Source organism: Balaenoptera physalus (assembly GCF_965194825.1).
Source record: "Balaenoptera physalus genome assembly, chromosome: 1".
Lineage (NCBI taxonomy): Eukaryota > Metazoa > Chordata > Mammalia > Artiodactyla > Balaenopteridae > Balaenoptera > Balaenoptera physalus.
In genome coordinates, this window is record NC_138882.1 from 159593837 (window position 1) to 159608939 (window position 15103).

Here is a 15103-nt window from a genome sequence, read left to right on the forward strand (position 1 = left end):
GGGACAGTCCCCAGCTCCCCCAGCCCTCAGAGGGTAGGACCTTCATGGATGGCCACTGGTTCTGGCCCCCACCTCCCCCTTGGGCGCCATCCCTGATTAATGATCTTGTCTTTCTGATTTATGAGCAGCCCCTCCAGATGAGGGTGGGTGCCCCTTACAGCCCTGCCCGCCCCACTCAGCTGGAGTAGGAGAGAATTATTAAATAAACATCCATACGTCATTCCTCCCCCCCCCCCCAAAGCTGGTTGCGCCGAACCCGTGCGGCCCGCTCCGGCGCTGACATGGAGCAGCTGCGGTGATTCATGGGCAGCTGGGCCCCGCGCTGCGGCCCATACATCATGCCAGCAGCACTCACGGCCCTGGCCGAGATAAACTGATCAACCACAACGGGCTGGAATGAATTTATGACAACACAAAATGGAGGGAAACAAATGGGAGGTGACCCTGGGCCACCGACCCGGCCCTGCACCGGCCTGCAATCCACTCTCCTGGCAGAAGGCAAGATGGAACACTGGCCCTGGAATGAAGAGGCTGCCTTTTAACCCTGGGCAACCTAGCCTCGAGAGGAGGGAGGGGTGGGTGTTAGGAGTTAGGTAATGGCCAATGGCAGCAGCTCCAGGCAGCCAGAACTGGACAATGCCACCTCCTGGGGCCAGAACTGGCCTTGCCTGGGCTTCTGGAAAGGCACTAAGGTGCCCTGCTGATTTCAAATCCTGGTGGCTCCTGAGGATCCAGGCCAGGGGTTGCCCAAACCTGGGGGAAGTGCTAACGGATCCCCTTTTCCCCTGCCTGAGAACACGGACCAAAAATTCCTACCAGAAGTGATGAGACCCAATACTCCTGCCTAAAACCCACTGCAAGCGCCACCCGGGACAAGAAAAATGAAACCAATTTAGCTCCCGATTAAGAAACAGAAACTGGAGATGAATCAAGTGTGCTGGCTGGGCTGGGCGGCCATACATCACATTCCCTGGGCGGAGGCCTCTGCAGCGGGCGGGCAGGCAGGCTGACTGCTCCTCCCTCCACCAAGGCTCCCAGGGCCTGGGCCCAGCGATCAATTCACAGAGGCATGCTCAGCACCCACCGTCGGCTGTGTGCCCAGGGCAGCAGGCCTTCCTGCTAGCAAAGGGCCCCTCGCCCTCCAACTGAGCTGTGGTTCCCCGGGCCTCCCTCCTGGCCAAACACTCACTTCTCGATGTCACTGTTCTTACAGGTCTTCTGCATGGCCTCCTGCTTGCTGCTCTCACCATTGCTGGTAGATGGCATCTCTGCTGGGACAGAGAGGCAACTCACACTCTGGCCAGACTGGGCAGCACAGGTGAGGGGTTGGGCTTGAGGCAGTCACTACCACCCCCCATCACTCCTAACCTGCGTCAGGACTTACCGTCACTGGCCCATTTAGAGAACTCAGGTGTGATGCGTGTGCTGGGAGGGCCACCACTAGAGGAAAGGAAGGAGGAAGAACGAAGTGAGCCCTGAAGGCAGGCAGGATAACCTTGAGGGCGGGTACTGGGTTGACACCCACCTCAGGGCTTCCCATCCCTCTAACCCACCCGCCCAAGCCTGTGCCCACACTTGCTTTAGGACTGCGCCCCGGAGTGCCTCTCTCTCCTTGGCTTCACCGGGCTCCTCGCCTGTGCAGGGGATGACGTCGGCCTCCGTGTATCTGGCATGGTGGTCAAGGACAATGGATCCTAGTTTGCGGTGGGCCATGAGGCTTGAATCCTCAGGAGGGCTCCCCCGGCCCAAGCTGAGACACTGACCCTGGGGGGGTGGTGTGGATGAGTGACCGGAGGTGCTCGCTACTTTTCTTATTCCCTTTGGACTGTCCCACCAGCCCCACCTTGTCCCGCAGTGCCCCAAGGATACTGTGGTTTCCCATACTCCAGAGTGTCATCCCCATCCACATCCAAGTCAGCATCACTGTCCGGATTCTCTTTGCCGCTGCACATGACGAAGCCAGAGCCTGTGGGAAGCAGGATATGAGGAGGGCCTGGGGCCAGCAAGACGAGTCCAAGGGTACCCCTTCTGTTTCCCTAGGTACGGGTCAGGTTTTGGGCTAGGTAAGGCCAAACAGAAACTTGGGCTTGGGATATAGAGAGCCAAGAAACTTGGGTGCTCTTGACTAACATTTCAGTCCTTTTCACTCTGCATACCTCAGCCTTCTCTGCACTGCCTCCTGCTCCAAGTGGTCTCTGCTTATAAACTAGCCCATTCATACACTAGGTCAGGTCCTCAGGAGACACCTAGTCTAGGCCTGCTGAACACCTGTCTTCCAGGTCTAAGAAGAGCAGGAAGAAGACAGAGACATTCAGGTCTACAAGGCCACCCCCACCCAGGACCTGGGCATCCCGTGTCCCAGGGTCCAGCCTGACAAGTCTACCAGAAGGGAGAGTAGGCTGGCAAAGGCCCGTCGGAGCCATACAGCGGGACCCCAGCCAACGTCCTGGTTTTGGCCGTCAGGTCCTTGCCAGCAAAAACACCAGGCAGCTGTTCAAATATTTGGTGTCTGAAGCGCCTGACATTAATTATTCATCCCAACCTCACTCAGCCCAGATTCCTGGACAAGTGCAGTTATAAAGGGATTAAGAAGGGATGGCCGAGGGAGGACAAGCACGCACACCTGCTTCACGAAGCAGTCCATGGAGGCAAGCAGGTGGGCGGAGGCAGGGCCAAGGGCCGGGCAGGCAGCTGAGCTCACCGAGGTGCATCTGGCACAGCCACAGGCGGACTCTCGGCCAGTGGCAGCGGTGATGTAAGGCACTGAGTTGCTGAAGCTACTCCAGGCCCGCTCACCTGCCATGTGGTCTGACTCCCAGGACCACCCTTCCTGATGGCCCAGGGCCAGTGATCACAAAGCTGCTTCTCCCTCCCCGCCCGTGTCTTCTCCCAGTGGTCCCCATCTCAGACCACATCTCATGAGCCAGTGGAACAGCCCTGCCGGGAACAAAAGGGGCTGAAAGCGATGGGATCTGGGTTGAGTGGAATCAGAGGTGTGAAGCAGCTCAGGGTTCTGCCTCATGATCTCAGACATTTCTTGTTCATTCTTCCCACTTCCAGGGTCTTAACACGCTCATCAGGGCAACAGACATGTAACGGGTTGTCACGCCTCTCGCCTGTTCCTTCACCCTGTTACCTTAGAGCTCTGACCCTCCTTTTCCCTGCTCCAGCAGTGTCTGCAGCTCCCCTCTGCACGCACGACCAGGTCCCAGCTCCTCAGTTAGACCCGCTAAGCTCCGGATGCCCCCACTTCTCCACCTTCCCTCTTTCTCTCACTTCACTCCATAAGCTCCACATATACGGATAGACTACTTACTGCACCTCAAACGTCGCCGTGTCCTGCTCATGCTCTCCCCTCCATCTGGAATGTCCTCCACCTTTCAAGCCCATTTCGAAAGCACTTTCTTCCTGATCCTTCTTCTCCCTCCTGCACCTCTGGTCTCTGGTCTCACAAAGGTTCCACCCATCCCAGAGGTAAGCAGCACCAGGGAAAGAGAGAGGCCAGGCACTGCCCAGGCTCCACCCCTCCCTGCCAGTCCTCATCTTCCCTCCACACTGAGGCACCAACAAACTCGAGGCAGCAGGCAGGTCAGCAGCGGGGCCCTTAAGCTGAGAAAACACCAAGTTACAGCCCTGTCTACTGTTCATGGCCAAGTGTCCTGACAAGCAATTCCTGCCTTGTGGGTGAATGGCACCTCTATAAACCCTCTGACAGTTTGGGAGACAAACTCCGCCATCAATCAGAATGTGGCCGTCAGGTTCACTTACAGCCTGCGCCTCCCGAGCTCTGCCAACCTCCCTCCCCCAAGTACATGCAGCTCAGCAGTCAGCCTCACATCCTTGGCTTAGCCAGGGCCTGCCTGACCCTGCCCAGCCCTGCCTTTTGGGTGGGCGAGAAGCAAAGCTGAGAATCCTGGCACCACTCCTCAGCCCAGTATGGCTCCCACGGCACAGCTGAGAAAACGGGGCACCGCCGAACTGCCAGGAAAAGTCCTAGCTTCTCAACACATAAAGCAGCCCCGTGGCCGAAGTCCTTATCTCTGCAGTCGCATTGCCTAGCAGGCCTGAACCAGGTCTTGTACTCCAGTGGAACCTAGCTATTGTGGTTTCCCAAGTCCTGCATGTTTTCTCATGCCCCCATGCCTTTGTACTTCCTGTTATCTCTGCCTAGAAACATCTCCCTCTTGGTCTACAGAACAAATTCCTGCTCACTCTGCGAGTCTGACTCTTCTCAATCATGCCTTCTATTCATAGTGCCTACACATGGTAGTTGCTCTATAAATACTTCCTGAATGAACTCACCTCAACATTCTCTCAACCTTTATCGAACTCACCCTCTGCCTGGCTTGACACTGAGGACAGTGTTTCCAGACCTGATTCCTACCCTCAAGGTGCTGAGTGTGGACGAGACGTCCCCAGACATTTCTGCATAGGGGTCCCTTCCGTGGCGTCCATCCAGGCTCCTGTGCAACTCCAAAATCGTATTTATTACCACGTATTGTCACTGTCCCTTACCAGAATGAAAGCCCAAGTCTGTGATCTCAGCGTCATCCAGCACAGAGCTGGCCAGGCCCACAGAGGGTGCCATACAACACACCCGAGCAGTAATGGCTTAATGCCAACAATGCTGTTCTATCAGGTCCTGGGAGCCCTGTGCCAGAAAGCCAAGGCCTGATTAGCTGGTGGCCTGGAGAAACCTCTCAGGCCACAACCCTCCCTCTCAGACCCCAGCTCTCGGGTGAGCCACGACCTTCTGCTGCCTTGACCAGCCTGGCAGGATGGAGAGCACAACACATCTTGTTTGCCAAGGAGAAGGCCTGTCTCTGGTCTGAGCAGTTTCCTCTGACGCTGACCCCATCCCCCAGCAGAGACAGATGTTGGGAACCTCTCCCTACCCCCACAGGTGTTCAGAACAGGCTGCCACCACCAATTTCACTCTTGTGCTGCCCCAGCCAGCTCCAACCTCCTTCCCAGCACATTAAACTTTATTTTCTTAATGAAATGTCACTTGCTGACTTCTGGCAGAATCATAATAAAAAGAAATGGCCATAAAGCCGTTTTATGCAGACAGCGCCCCTGCCAGCTTGCGCCCCCCCCCCCACCCTGATTTGAGAAGAAGGCTCCAGTCATTTTATGTTCTCAGCTGCTGGAACATCCCAAGCCAGTACTCAGAGGCAAGATGGCACGGAGTACTCCTTTCCAAGCCTCTGGCTCCTGTTCTGTGCAGCTCTGGGGATAACAGGCAAGCTGCCACTCCTGATGCTACTATCCAGGGAAGGGACTCTGCCCCTGGGACCTGCAAGATGACCCAGAGTACCCTTTAGTCACCAGGGAGGCCGCCTTGCTGAGGCTCAGCCCCACTGTATTGTGGCACAAAGGGCTGGGCTGCTGCCCACAGGCAGACTAAGCCTGAGAGTCAGTGATGCTCAGCAGCGGGAGCCTGGTCCTGGGAGGACGGGCGGTGCAAAAAACCTCCAACTGGACACTAGCGATAGAAAGGGAGAGGGTTAAGTGCATATATGATAAGCAAAGCCTAAATTTTATAAAAACGACCCCCCTCTCATAAACTCCTTTTTTCTTAGGTCAAAGAGAGAGAGAGAGAAAAAAATCAGCGTTAATTTGATCAATTGATCAGATCATCGATTGAGAAACTGGAGATGCCCGCTTACTGGGGGCAGTAACGTCCTAGAACATGAAACCACAAAAAAGGAGCCATCGATTTCCTCACCTGCTGCTCCCAACAAAACCAGAGCCCAGGGAGAAAGGAGTCCTGGGGCCTCTGGAGGCCTGTGCTCTCCAAAGGTGTGGTTTGAGGGTGGTGGTGCAAAGCAGCAGCTTCCGGAGAGTTTTACACTGGAATTAGTTACAGATGCAGTTACGGTGTCTTGTGTAAACGCCATCGATTGGGGAGCTGACAGTCTGGGGAGCTGCGATGCGGGACAATCAATCGGCCTGCAGTGTCACCTGCCACCTCGCTGAACAGTTGACAATGCAATTATCCAGTGTGGAGGCAGGGAGTTGGCGTGTGTCAAACGCACTTAGCCACTTTCCGGGCCTCCTCGATAACGTGTTTCACTGCCTCACGTCAGGAGAGACGTAGAGAGACAGACGCCGTTTAAAACCATTGATACTTACTCCTTCTGCCTGTACTCCCCCTGTCCTGGCTTAACAATTGTGTTCCAAAAGGCGATTAAATCCCGACAGTCGCCACAGGGGACAAGAAGGTGCCCTGCTCCTTGCCACCTCTCCTCGCCCCTCCCAGCAGCCAACAGTTATAACTAAAGGTGGTAAGGAGGTAGAAGGTGGCAGCCCTAACACTCTCCATTCCAACACTGCCTGCAGCAGTCGGCTGTTCCAACACCTGTCACTGACTGCACCCGGCAGCAGGGCTGCGCTGGGGGACATTTTTAGCATCTGGGGTTCCCATCTTTTGGAAACCAACACGGCAAAGGAGGCAGCAGCTACGGCCAGGCCAATTTCTCCATGCCCCTGGGCTCAGAACACCTCTCAACCCCTTGACCCATAATCTGGAGCTGAAGTTTTATCAAGCAACAGCCAGTTAAAAGACCTGTGCCACAGCTGCCCTGCCTGTCCTCTCCATGGCATCTCATCCCAGGCCACATGGAACCAGCCTAAATCTAAGGCAAGAACTCGAGAAAGATGCAGTCCCTAGGCCAGGACAAGGGCAGGGCAGAGGCCCTGGACAGTGGGTTCTCTTAGTATCATCCCTGTCCTCCACCTGTTTGATTCAAAGGGGCTCAGTGCTGGATTCCAGGGATGCATTTCCCTCCAGGGCTCAAAGATGGAGTTGCAGCACCTTCCACTTCCTGTGCCACCTCCTGGGAAATCCCTCCATCTCGCCACTCATGTGCCCACCACATCACTGTGACCTTATCTGAAGCCAACCATTCCATATTCTCTCTCCAGCCTGTCCATTCCAGATATGATGAGCTCCAGGCTCCCCCAATCCAGCTGGGTGAACTTTCACTGGCAACCAAAACAGGAGGGACCAAAGCTCCCACCACAAGTCTCTTCTCCGGGACCCAGGAGCTGGTGACAGGCAATGAGGAGAGCTGGGGCTCATTCATCACATACCTCCTTTGACTATAGGCAAGAGCAGGTTTGTCCCCAAGGGCTGTATAATTAGGTTTCCGCTGTGGCCCAGCCTAGAGGTCCCTTGCTCTGCCCAGGGCTGGCATAGGGCACCAGAAGAGCGTCTTTCTTCCCTAACTGTTGAGCTCTTTTAGGGGAATGTTGGTGAAGTACTAGGGTCCATGTGCTGCCCTTTATGCAGTTATTAACTCTGGGTGGGGAGAAACAGCACTAGCAGGTTAGCAAACCTAAGGTTCAGAGAGGACAATCAATAGCTTAGGCACGCAGCCCAGGGTGTTTCTGAGAACTGAGAAGGCCAGAGCGTTTCCTAGTCACTGAAAGTTTCTTCCAAACTACTCTCTTGAAAACTTTATCTCTTCCTTCAGACTCTTAAAGATCCACTTCCAGCTGGACCTATCTGAGTGCTTACCTGTTCTGTCTGGTCCTTCGTTTTGTCCTAAAATACCAATTCCAAGTACTCCCAGGCCTAAGCAATCTGGGCCTCACCCTCAGTAACCATAGGCCCCATCTCCAAGGCCCATTCCCCTCAGCCAAGTGTCCCACCAAAAACTCTTGCTTGTTCACTGGTTCCACGGCAGAATACATTCAAGGAAACCGATTTGCTCCACCAGACCATCTCCCAGTGGGCCTGGTGGGAAGCTTTGATGAGGATGATGAAGGGGTCCTGGTCTGGGAGGAGGGATAGGGGGTGATCGGATACAGGAACTTATCTGCAATTCTTTCATATCTAACAAGGACGGCAATCTCTGTTCTGTCAGCACGCACAGCTCGGCTTAAATGGGCCTCACCACTCGTCTGCTCATCCTGCCTCTGCTCCCTCTCTCTGAAGTCGGCTGGGCAGCTTCTTCAGCCAGCGTTATCACTCCCTCTAACCGGTCTTGGCAGGCAATCTAATTCCTCCTGAAAAGGTCACCGCCATTTTAACTGCCTTTCAATCACATTAAGCACGCGCTGCCCGGCTTGCGGCCCAGCCCGCCCGGCGGGCGATCAATGCGCTACACTGACACCAGCCCGCCTGGCGGGGCCACACCCAACCCCCCAAGAGTTGGGGCCTATCGGTCCTGGCCAAGGAGGGTAGACTGACAGATGGCCAGCTCCTGCAGACAGGGTTTCGGGGGCAGAGGCGGTCAGGATCAGACAGGGCCTCCTTTGATAGCACCCCCCACCGAGGAGCCTCAGCCTCCTCCGCTCCACTGCGCCCTGCTCTCTGCCTCGTGGCCCCTGCTGATCTCGCTGTAAAACAGCCTTTCAAGTCTGCCTGTCTTTTGACTGCACTAAGCTGTTTAAGAGGCGGCAGCAGCTTCTATCAGGAAAGCCGGAGCAATTCTCTGCAGATAAAGGCACCTCCGGCCCCATTCCCTCTTCAAGTCTCACTCTCATTCTCGCTCTCCAAATCGCTCAAAGAAAAGCCCCCTTTGAACTCCTCTCAGGAATTCTTGAAAAGAACAACCTCACAGTGTAAACACTCAGGGAAAACTGACACCCGCCCATAGGGCTGAAGAGCCCCTCACACCCGCTCTGCAAGTGCGTCCCAGCACCTGGGAAATACTTGGTTGTAGCAGCAGGCCCCATGCAGCTTCATCCCCCTAAGCCCTGTCTGGTGCCCAGAAGCCACCAGGTCCAGTTCTGTGCCAAGAAACCTGACTAAAAACTTGCCGCGGTAATGGAAGATATGAAAATCTGCAGCCACCCAACAGAGCGAACCCAGAGCGGCATCCTGGAACTGCCCCTGGAACAGACACCTGTGTGTACAAGTCACTGGACCCTGGGCTTTGCTGCTCATCCTCCCTGGGCCTCAGACACTCGGAAACTCCAGGATGGGACCAAAGTGAAATGGCAAACGGACATCCTCCCACCTCAGCGCTCAGGATCGGGAAACGGTTTGGCCTGATTAACCTTCCTGATTTACACTTTGGCTTGTCCCCAAACGCTTGGGCAATATGAGAGAAGCCCAGAAGCATAATGCCACACCTGGGCTCGTGGCCCCTTCATGTACCCAGTCTGCCCTGGATGGCACTGTGGGGACCACTCCTCAGCACCAGCCCGAGAAGCACTGCCCCCAATGAGGCAGAGACCCTCCTCCCAGCTGCTGTGAGATTCCCCAGGGACCAGACACAGCACTACTCCCAAGGGTGTTGCCCAGAGAACTGGAGGCAGATGGGAAGCAGACTGGCTCACTTAATGACCACAAGCTGCAGTGCCAGCTGTGCTTGTGCACAGAAAGAGAGAAGAGCTGGAGGCTGGGAGGCTGACAGCTCCCCCTTTGCCCTGCCCAAGGCAGAAGGCTTTGACAAGAGGACACCGACCCTGGGCACCTACCAGTCTGCTATTTGACCTGGTGGGGGTGGGGGACTGCCACTGGGCCAAGCTTTATCTCTCCAAGGAGCCAAGTAGGTAGTGGGTCTGGGCAGGGTCCTGCAGAGTCCTCTGCAGCAGCAGGGGAGAGTCCCAGGGAAGCAGGGAGCAGCTGGGCACAGGCCCCTCTTGCTTCAGGGCAGAGGGCGCCCAGGGAGAAGAGATGGGATCAGAGCTAAAATTAGATTCACCAATGAAGCTCATGGGAGGTCAAATTTTGCCATAACTCACTCTCTCCTCTGTAACTGATTTCCCTGACATGGGGCCGAGGAGGAGGAGCGGGGGGGTGGCGGGGGGAATCCAATGTGTTTGCCTGGAAGCCCTCGGGGCCCCCAGTGCTGGAGGTGTACAGCAGGTTGCTGGATTCTCATTTATCAGCCTTAAGAGGGATGGAGTGATAAATGCATAACCGTCCCTTTAATATTTTATGCAGGTGCTAACGTGGCTTGGCTGTCACCTTCAATGCATCACCCGAGGCTGAGAGACCCCCTCGTCACTCCTAGCTTGCAGCCTCACAGTTCCATTTCCCCACCCAAATACATCCATTTTAATATGCACATCACAGGCAGGCAGCACGGTCACAAAGGAGCCCCGCCAGCAGCAGCTCGCACGTGGTGGAATGGATGACCAGCCACCAGCCCTGGCCTCTTGGCTCCCAACAGATGGATACCCAGCAGAGGCCTGGCCACCAGAGTGCCACTGCCTATGTGTCAGCTGCTTGTACCTCGGAAACCACCTTCCAGGAGAGTGGTGGCCCGTATCCGCTTCTGCCCGCACCACTCATACTCCTCAAAGCGGTTGCTGTTCTCATGCTCGATGTCCACGGCATCATCCTCAGCCATGCAGGAGCCTTCCCTCTGTGAAGAGCAGAGCAGGATCATGCGGGTCCCAGGCCATCCCTACCTGCTCCCCAGGGCCTGCAAGGAAGGCACAGCCCTAGCCCCAAGCTGCAGTGTGCCCCACAGGCCCCCAGCTCTAGGGCTCCTTTGAAGTAAATGAATCTAGAGGTCAAAGACCTGGGCTTTTCCCCAATAATTTTCCACTGGAGCCCCAGGGGAGGAGTGGGAGAGCGAAAGCAAAGGAAGAGAGCAAAGAACAGAGAGGAAGAAGCTGCTGAGACCACAGGGAGACCCCAACAGCCCATAGATCTGGAGGCAGTCAGCAGCTAGTGTCAGGGGAAGGAGGGGAGGGGAGGTAGGTGGTGATGGCCCCTCTACCTTAGAAAGGCAATGCTCCACATGCCTACTCATCTCCTGCTCCGATCCTGCCAGGGGGCGGCTGCACAGGGGACATACCTGCCCTTCATCTTGCTTCCTCCGTTTCATTTTCCCAATCCGAGCTGCATGGAGAAACCGAAAACAAAGCATAGAACAGGCAGACGGTCACTGTAGTTCCCAAGGTCCCAGTGGAGCTGACACATCCTGACCTCCTGCCAGCCATTAGCCCTTTTGTTCAGTGCCTCATCTGGCCCTCATCATGCAGCACCTTCGGCTCCTTTGGGGACTGGACCTTGCCAAGAGCACCTGGGGAGGAGATTGGTGCTAGGCCAGCGAAGTGTCCACTCTTTGGCCACAGCTGGCTCAAGCTCAACCCTTACCTTCCTACCTGCAGTGCTCAATGAATCCAGTGAGCAAAGATGCTCTCCTTAGCGCTTGCTATGTGTCTCCCCAGAAGGCCAAGACCATACGCTCTTTTAGAGTCAAGAAGCATAACTTGAGAGAACATTTCTTGGCTAGAATCCAAGGTCCCTCCAGGGGCCTAATTTGGCCTGCTGTTCACTTATCAGTTAAAACCCCTTTGTTCCTGGGCCAAGAGCCCTGAGGTACAGCCCTTACTGTCTTATGTAGAATTACCCCAGTGAGAATTTCTCTCATGTCCACTGGTCCCATTTTACAGAAGAGGAGACTGAGGCCCAGTCATAAAGGTATAGAGGATCTGAGTCAGACAGCCCAGATACCTTGAGAGGGTAGCTCTTACTGTGCCTACCCAAACCTGTTCCATCATTTCTAATCAGTGCGGAGGGGCTGGCAGGCCCTCGAGGCAGAAGGCTCCCTGCCATGCTGTCCCGCAGGGGGCTCAATTCCAAAGTGCACGCTGCAAGCCCACAGCACTGCTAATTAATGCCGAGAGATACGATCATTTCTAATTAGCTCACTAATCCCTCTCTGCAGCCCTCCTGTCACTGAAGCAGGAAGGGGTCAAAACAAGGGACTCTGTTCCCTCTGTCCCCTCCTGTGATGCATCAGTAGAAGTAGAGCTAGCCACTCTGAGACCAGACTGACTGGGGTGGGGATAGGGGTGGAGCCAGCCAAGGAGGGAAGGGTTCCCCACTGCAAGGCCAGAAAGAACTTCCTGTGGATACTGACCCTGGTGGAAAGCTCATCAATGCAGTTTAGGGAGCAAGACACAGGTGAAAGGTGATGCAGGTGAGAGTCGATAAGTTACAGTTTAGAGCTTCAATTGTGTGTAAGGTTCAGAGCCAAATACCTTATACAAGGTAGCTCATTTTATTCTATATCCAGAAACTAGGTTGTATTATCCATTTTAACAGAAAAAGATAGTCAAGGCAGTTGTCCAGGTAGCTAAAAAGTGGCAAAGGGAGCATAGGAAACCAGGCCTGACTCCATAGCTTAGAAGGCTCTCCTGTCCCGAGTGCCCCCAACTGATCAGCATCAACAAAGATTGATCCTGTGAGTGTGCTAGGTCTGCAAGAATACGCACTTGGGGCTCCTGCCTGTTGAGGGTCTGAGGCAGGGAGCTACTCCAACCCTAAAACAGAGTAGCCCTAGAAAGAGCCAAATCATCAAGAAAGCCACCATCCCACCAGGACTGAGCATGGAGTTTGAGAAACCGTGGTCTGCAGCCTGGCCCGTCTCTTCAATTTCCTGTGCTCTCACTCTAGGAGATGTGACTATGTTCTGGTGCCCCACTTGATTTTGTGGACAAAGATCTAGACTCCTTCACCTTGACTTCCCTAAACCTTGGACTCTCAGGCTTGGGCCATCTTGACACCCTAGAGCAGGGGTCCCCAACCCCCAGGCCATGGACCAGTACCAGTCCATGGCCTGTTAGGAACCGGGCCACACAGGAGGAGGTGAGCGGTGGGTGAGTGAGGGAGGCTTCATCTGTATTTACAGCCGCTCCCCATTGGTCGAATTATGGCTTGAGGTCCGCCTCCTGTCAGATCAGCGGCAGCACTAGATTCTCACAGAAGCGCGAACCCTACTGTGAACTGCCCATGCGAGGGATCTAGGTGGTGCACTCCTTATGAGAATCTAATGTCTGATGATCTGAGGTGGAGCTGAGGTGGTCCCATCACCCCCAGATGGGACCATCTAGTTGCAGGAAAACAAGCTCAGAGCTCCCACTGATTCTGCATTATGGTGAGTTGTGTAATTACTTCATTATATGTTACAATGTAATAGTAATAGAAATAAAGTGCACAATAAATGTAATGCGCTTGACTCATCCTGAAACCATCCTTCCCCCCCACCCCCCACCCCCGCCCCAGTCTGTGGAAAAACTGTCTTACCCAAAACCAGTCCCTGGTGCCAAAAACGTTGGGGACCACTGCTCTAGAGGCAGGGCTAGGATGGAGAAGGGATGCTAGATATCAGAAAGGCATTGAGCAAGGTACCCTGAAACTTCTAGAAGCCTGTATGGAGCAGTGTGCCAGTACAAAGGTTCCTTCCCTACCCGGCCTAAAGCTCAAGGGAGTGCCTCTCTGGTAAGAAGGAGACTATGACAGACACTGATAATTGAATAAAGGAATGAATCTCATAGGATTGCCAAGGAAGGCATGATACTGGATGCTCTCCTTGCCCAGGCCACCCATGCCAGAAAATTCCTTGTAGTCCCAGGAAAGTCCCTGATGGATTGGGCATCACCTGGAAATTCTCAGATAAGCAATTCAGGTTTATTTTCTTGCCATTCATCTTCTAAGTCCTGAACTAAGCTTACTAAAACATGATAGGGAAAGTTTGCTCCCTACCTAGAGGCTTCCACTGAGTAGGACAAGTCAAAGTATTGCCAAGGAGGTAGCATGGCATAGTCCAAGAAGCACAGGCTTTGGAAGTAAACAAACCAGTTCAAACCATGGCTCAGTTACATCCCAGCTGTGTGGTTTTAAACAAATCACCTTCACCTCTCCCAGCCTCAGTTTCCTCATCTACAAAATGTGTGTTAACACTCCCTCTCAGTTATGATAAAGGTGCTTAACATGGTGCCGGCCCATGATAAATGCTCTCCTTTTCCCAGTCTGGGGCTCAGCCTCCCAGCAGAAACCAAGTGGCAGGAACTGGGGACCTTGAACATCCATGGCCTCACTCACCAGTTGGCCTAGAGACCCCCAAGCCCCTTACAAACAACCCCCATATATACCACATCCTAGCCAGCACAAAACACTAGATCATTCAATTGTGTTCAGCAAATAGGAATGTTCCAGAGGTTTGAATCCAAAAGGGGCGCGGGGCGGAGGTGGGGGGGGATGGTGGCCTGCCAGGTAGTACATACACGGAGTGCTTTCAGAGAAGGCCTCTAAGAGCTGTCGAGCCCACGCTGATCACCTTTGTGAAATGTGGGCCGACTGATAACTCAAAAAGCCCTGGGATGAGTTAGTTCTTGTTGCCGTGGGAACTCCAGATCTCACTGCATTGTCAAGTCTCAGCAGAGAGGCTGTATTCACACTACTGGGCACTGATTAAAAACTGGAAGAAAAACATTCTCAGCGCCCTGCCGGCTTGTACAGTGAGGTCCCAGCAGTTTGCAAATTCAAAACTGAGCTCCCGCGTGGAATTGTGTGGCTTGTTTCTCATTCTCTGGCACTTACTGACCCCCAAGGTTCTTCAAGGCCTAGAGAGGCTCACGCAAGAGCTGGGGACCATAACCTCCACTAGACAGATGGAGAAACTGAGGGCGGCCGCCTTGGTCAGCACATACTCAGACGCTGTGACTGTGAAGAAGCCAGTGGGCCCTAATGTCGAAGAGACCCAGGGAAGTCAGGAACTGCAGGCAGTGAGGGAGGGAGGAGGCCGGGGGTGGGGCGGAGGGAGGGGCCGCTCAAGACTCACCATTCAGCCGGGTCTGCCGGTTGGCTCGCACTCGCAAGAAGGTCTGGGAAAAGATCCCGGGCAAATGCAAAAAAGAGAAGAGAGTGTCAGCGCGGCCTGGAGTCCCGACCCCCGCCCCAGCCCCAGCCCCCGGTCCAGACCTGCCCCGCCCCAAACAGCCCATAAACAAACCTACTTCCTCCCTCCCGCCGGCCCCCCTGCTCCGCCGGCCGCTCCGGGCCCTCGGCATAGCCGCCGGAGGCTGCTCTAGCGGGACCCCGTGGCCACCGCGCGGTGCCGCCCCAGCCCCGGCCTCCGGCGCTCCGGGCCCCGCGGCCGCCCGGCCGGCGAGGGCGGCGATGTGGGCGGATTCCCCCCGGCTGCCCGGCGGCGGCGGCACCTCAGCTCCCAGCGGCGGCGGCGGCCATGTTGGCCTTGATCACGTGACTCGCCGCCGTCGCGCGCCGGGGGTGAAAGTTCAAGAAGTGGTGGGGGCTGCTGGACCGGGACCAGGAAACAGCGGCTCGCACTCCGGCAGCAACAGGCTGAGGCCGCCCTGGGGTCCCTCCCACCGGCCGCAAAGCCAA

At 55.1% G+C, this 15103-nt stretch overlaps 1 protein-coding gene across 6 annotated transcripts in view; it reads right to left on the reverse strand.

Moving 5' to 3' along the window:
- RNF220 (ring finger protein 220) overlaps nt 1-15103 on the reverse strand; it is a 216615-nt gene that overhangs the window by 5078 nt on the left and 196434 nt on the right. Inside the window, exons 1-8 of one of the 6 annotated variants that reach the window (XM_082455265.1) lie at nt 14713-14936; nt 14538-14580; nt 10686-10807; nt 10193-10325; nt 1870-1966; nt 1580-1666; nt 1385-1440; nt 1190-1268 (exon numbers count right to left, since the gene is read on the reverse strand). In XM_082455265.1, the coding sequence (XP_082311391.1) occupies nt 1190-1268; nt 1385-1440; nt 1580-1666; nt 1870-1966; nt 10193-10325; nt 10686-10807; nt 14538-14580; nt 14713-14766 (671 nt within the window). In that variant the 5' untranslated portion in view covers nt 14767-14936. Of the gene's footprint in view, nt 1-1189; nt 1269-1384; nt 1441-1579; nt 1765-1843; nt 1967-10192; nt 10326-10685; nt 10808-14537; nt 14581-14708; nt 14937-15103 lie in introns of those variants that run through there. The other 5 variants (XM_082455267.1, XM_082455266.1, XM_082455263.1 and 2 more) reach the window with 5 other exon arrangements.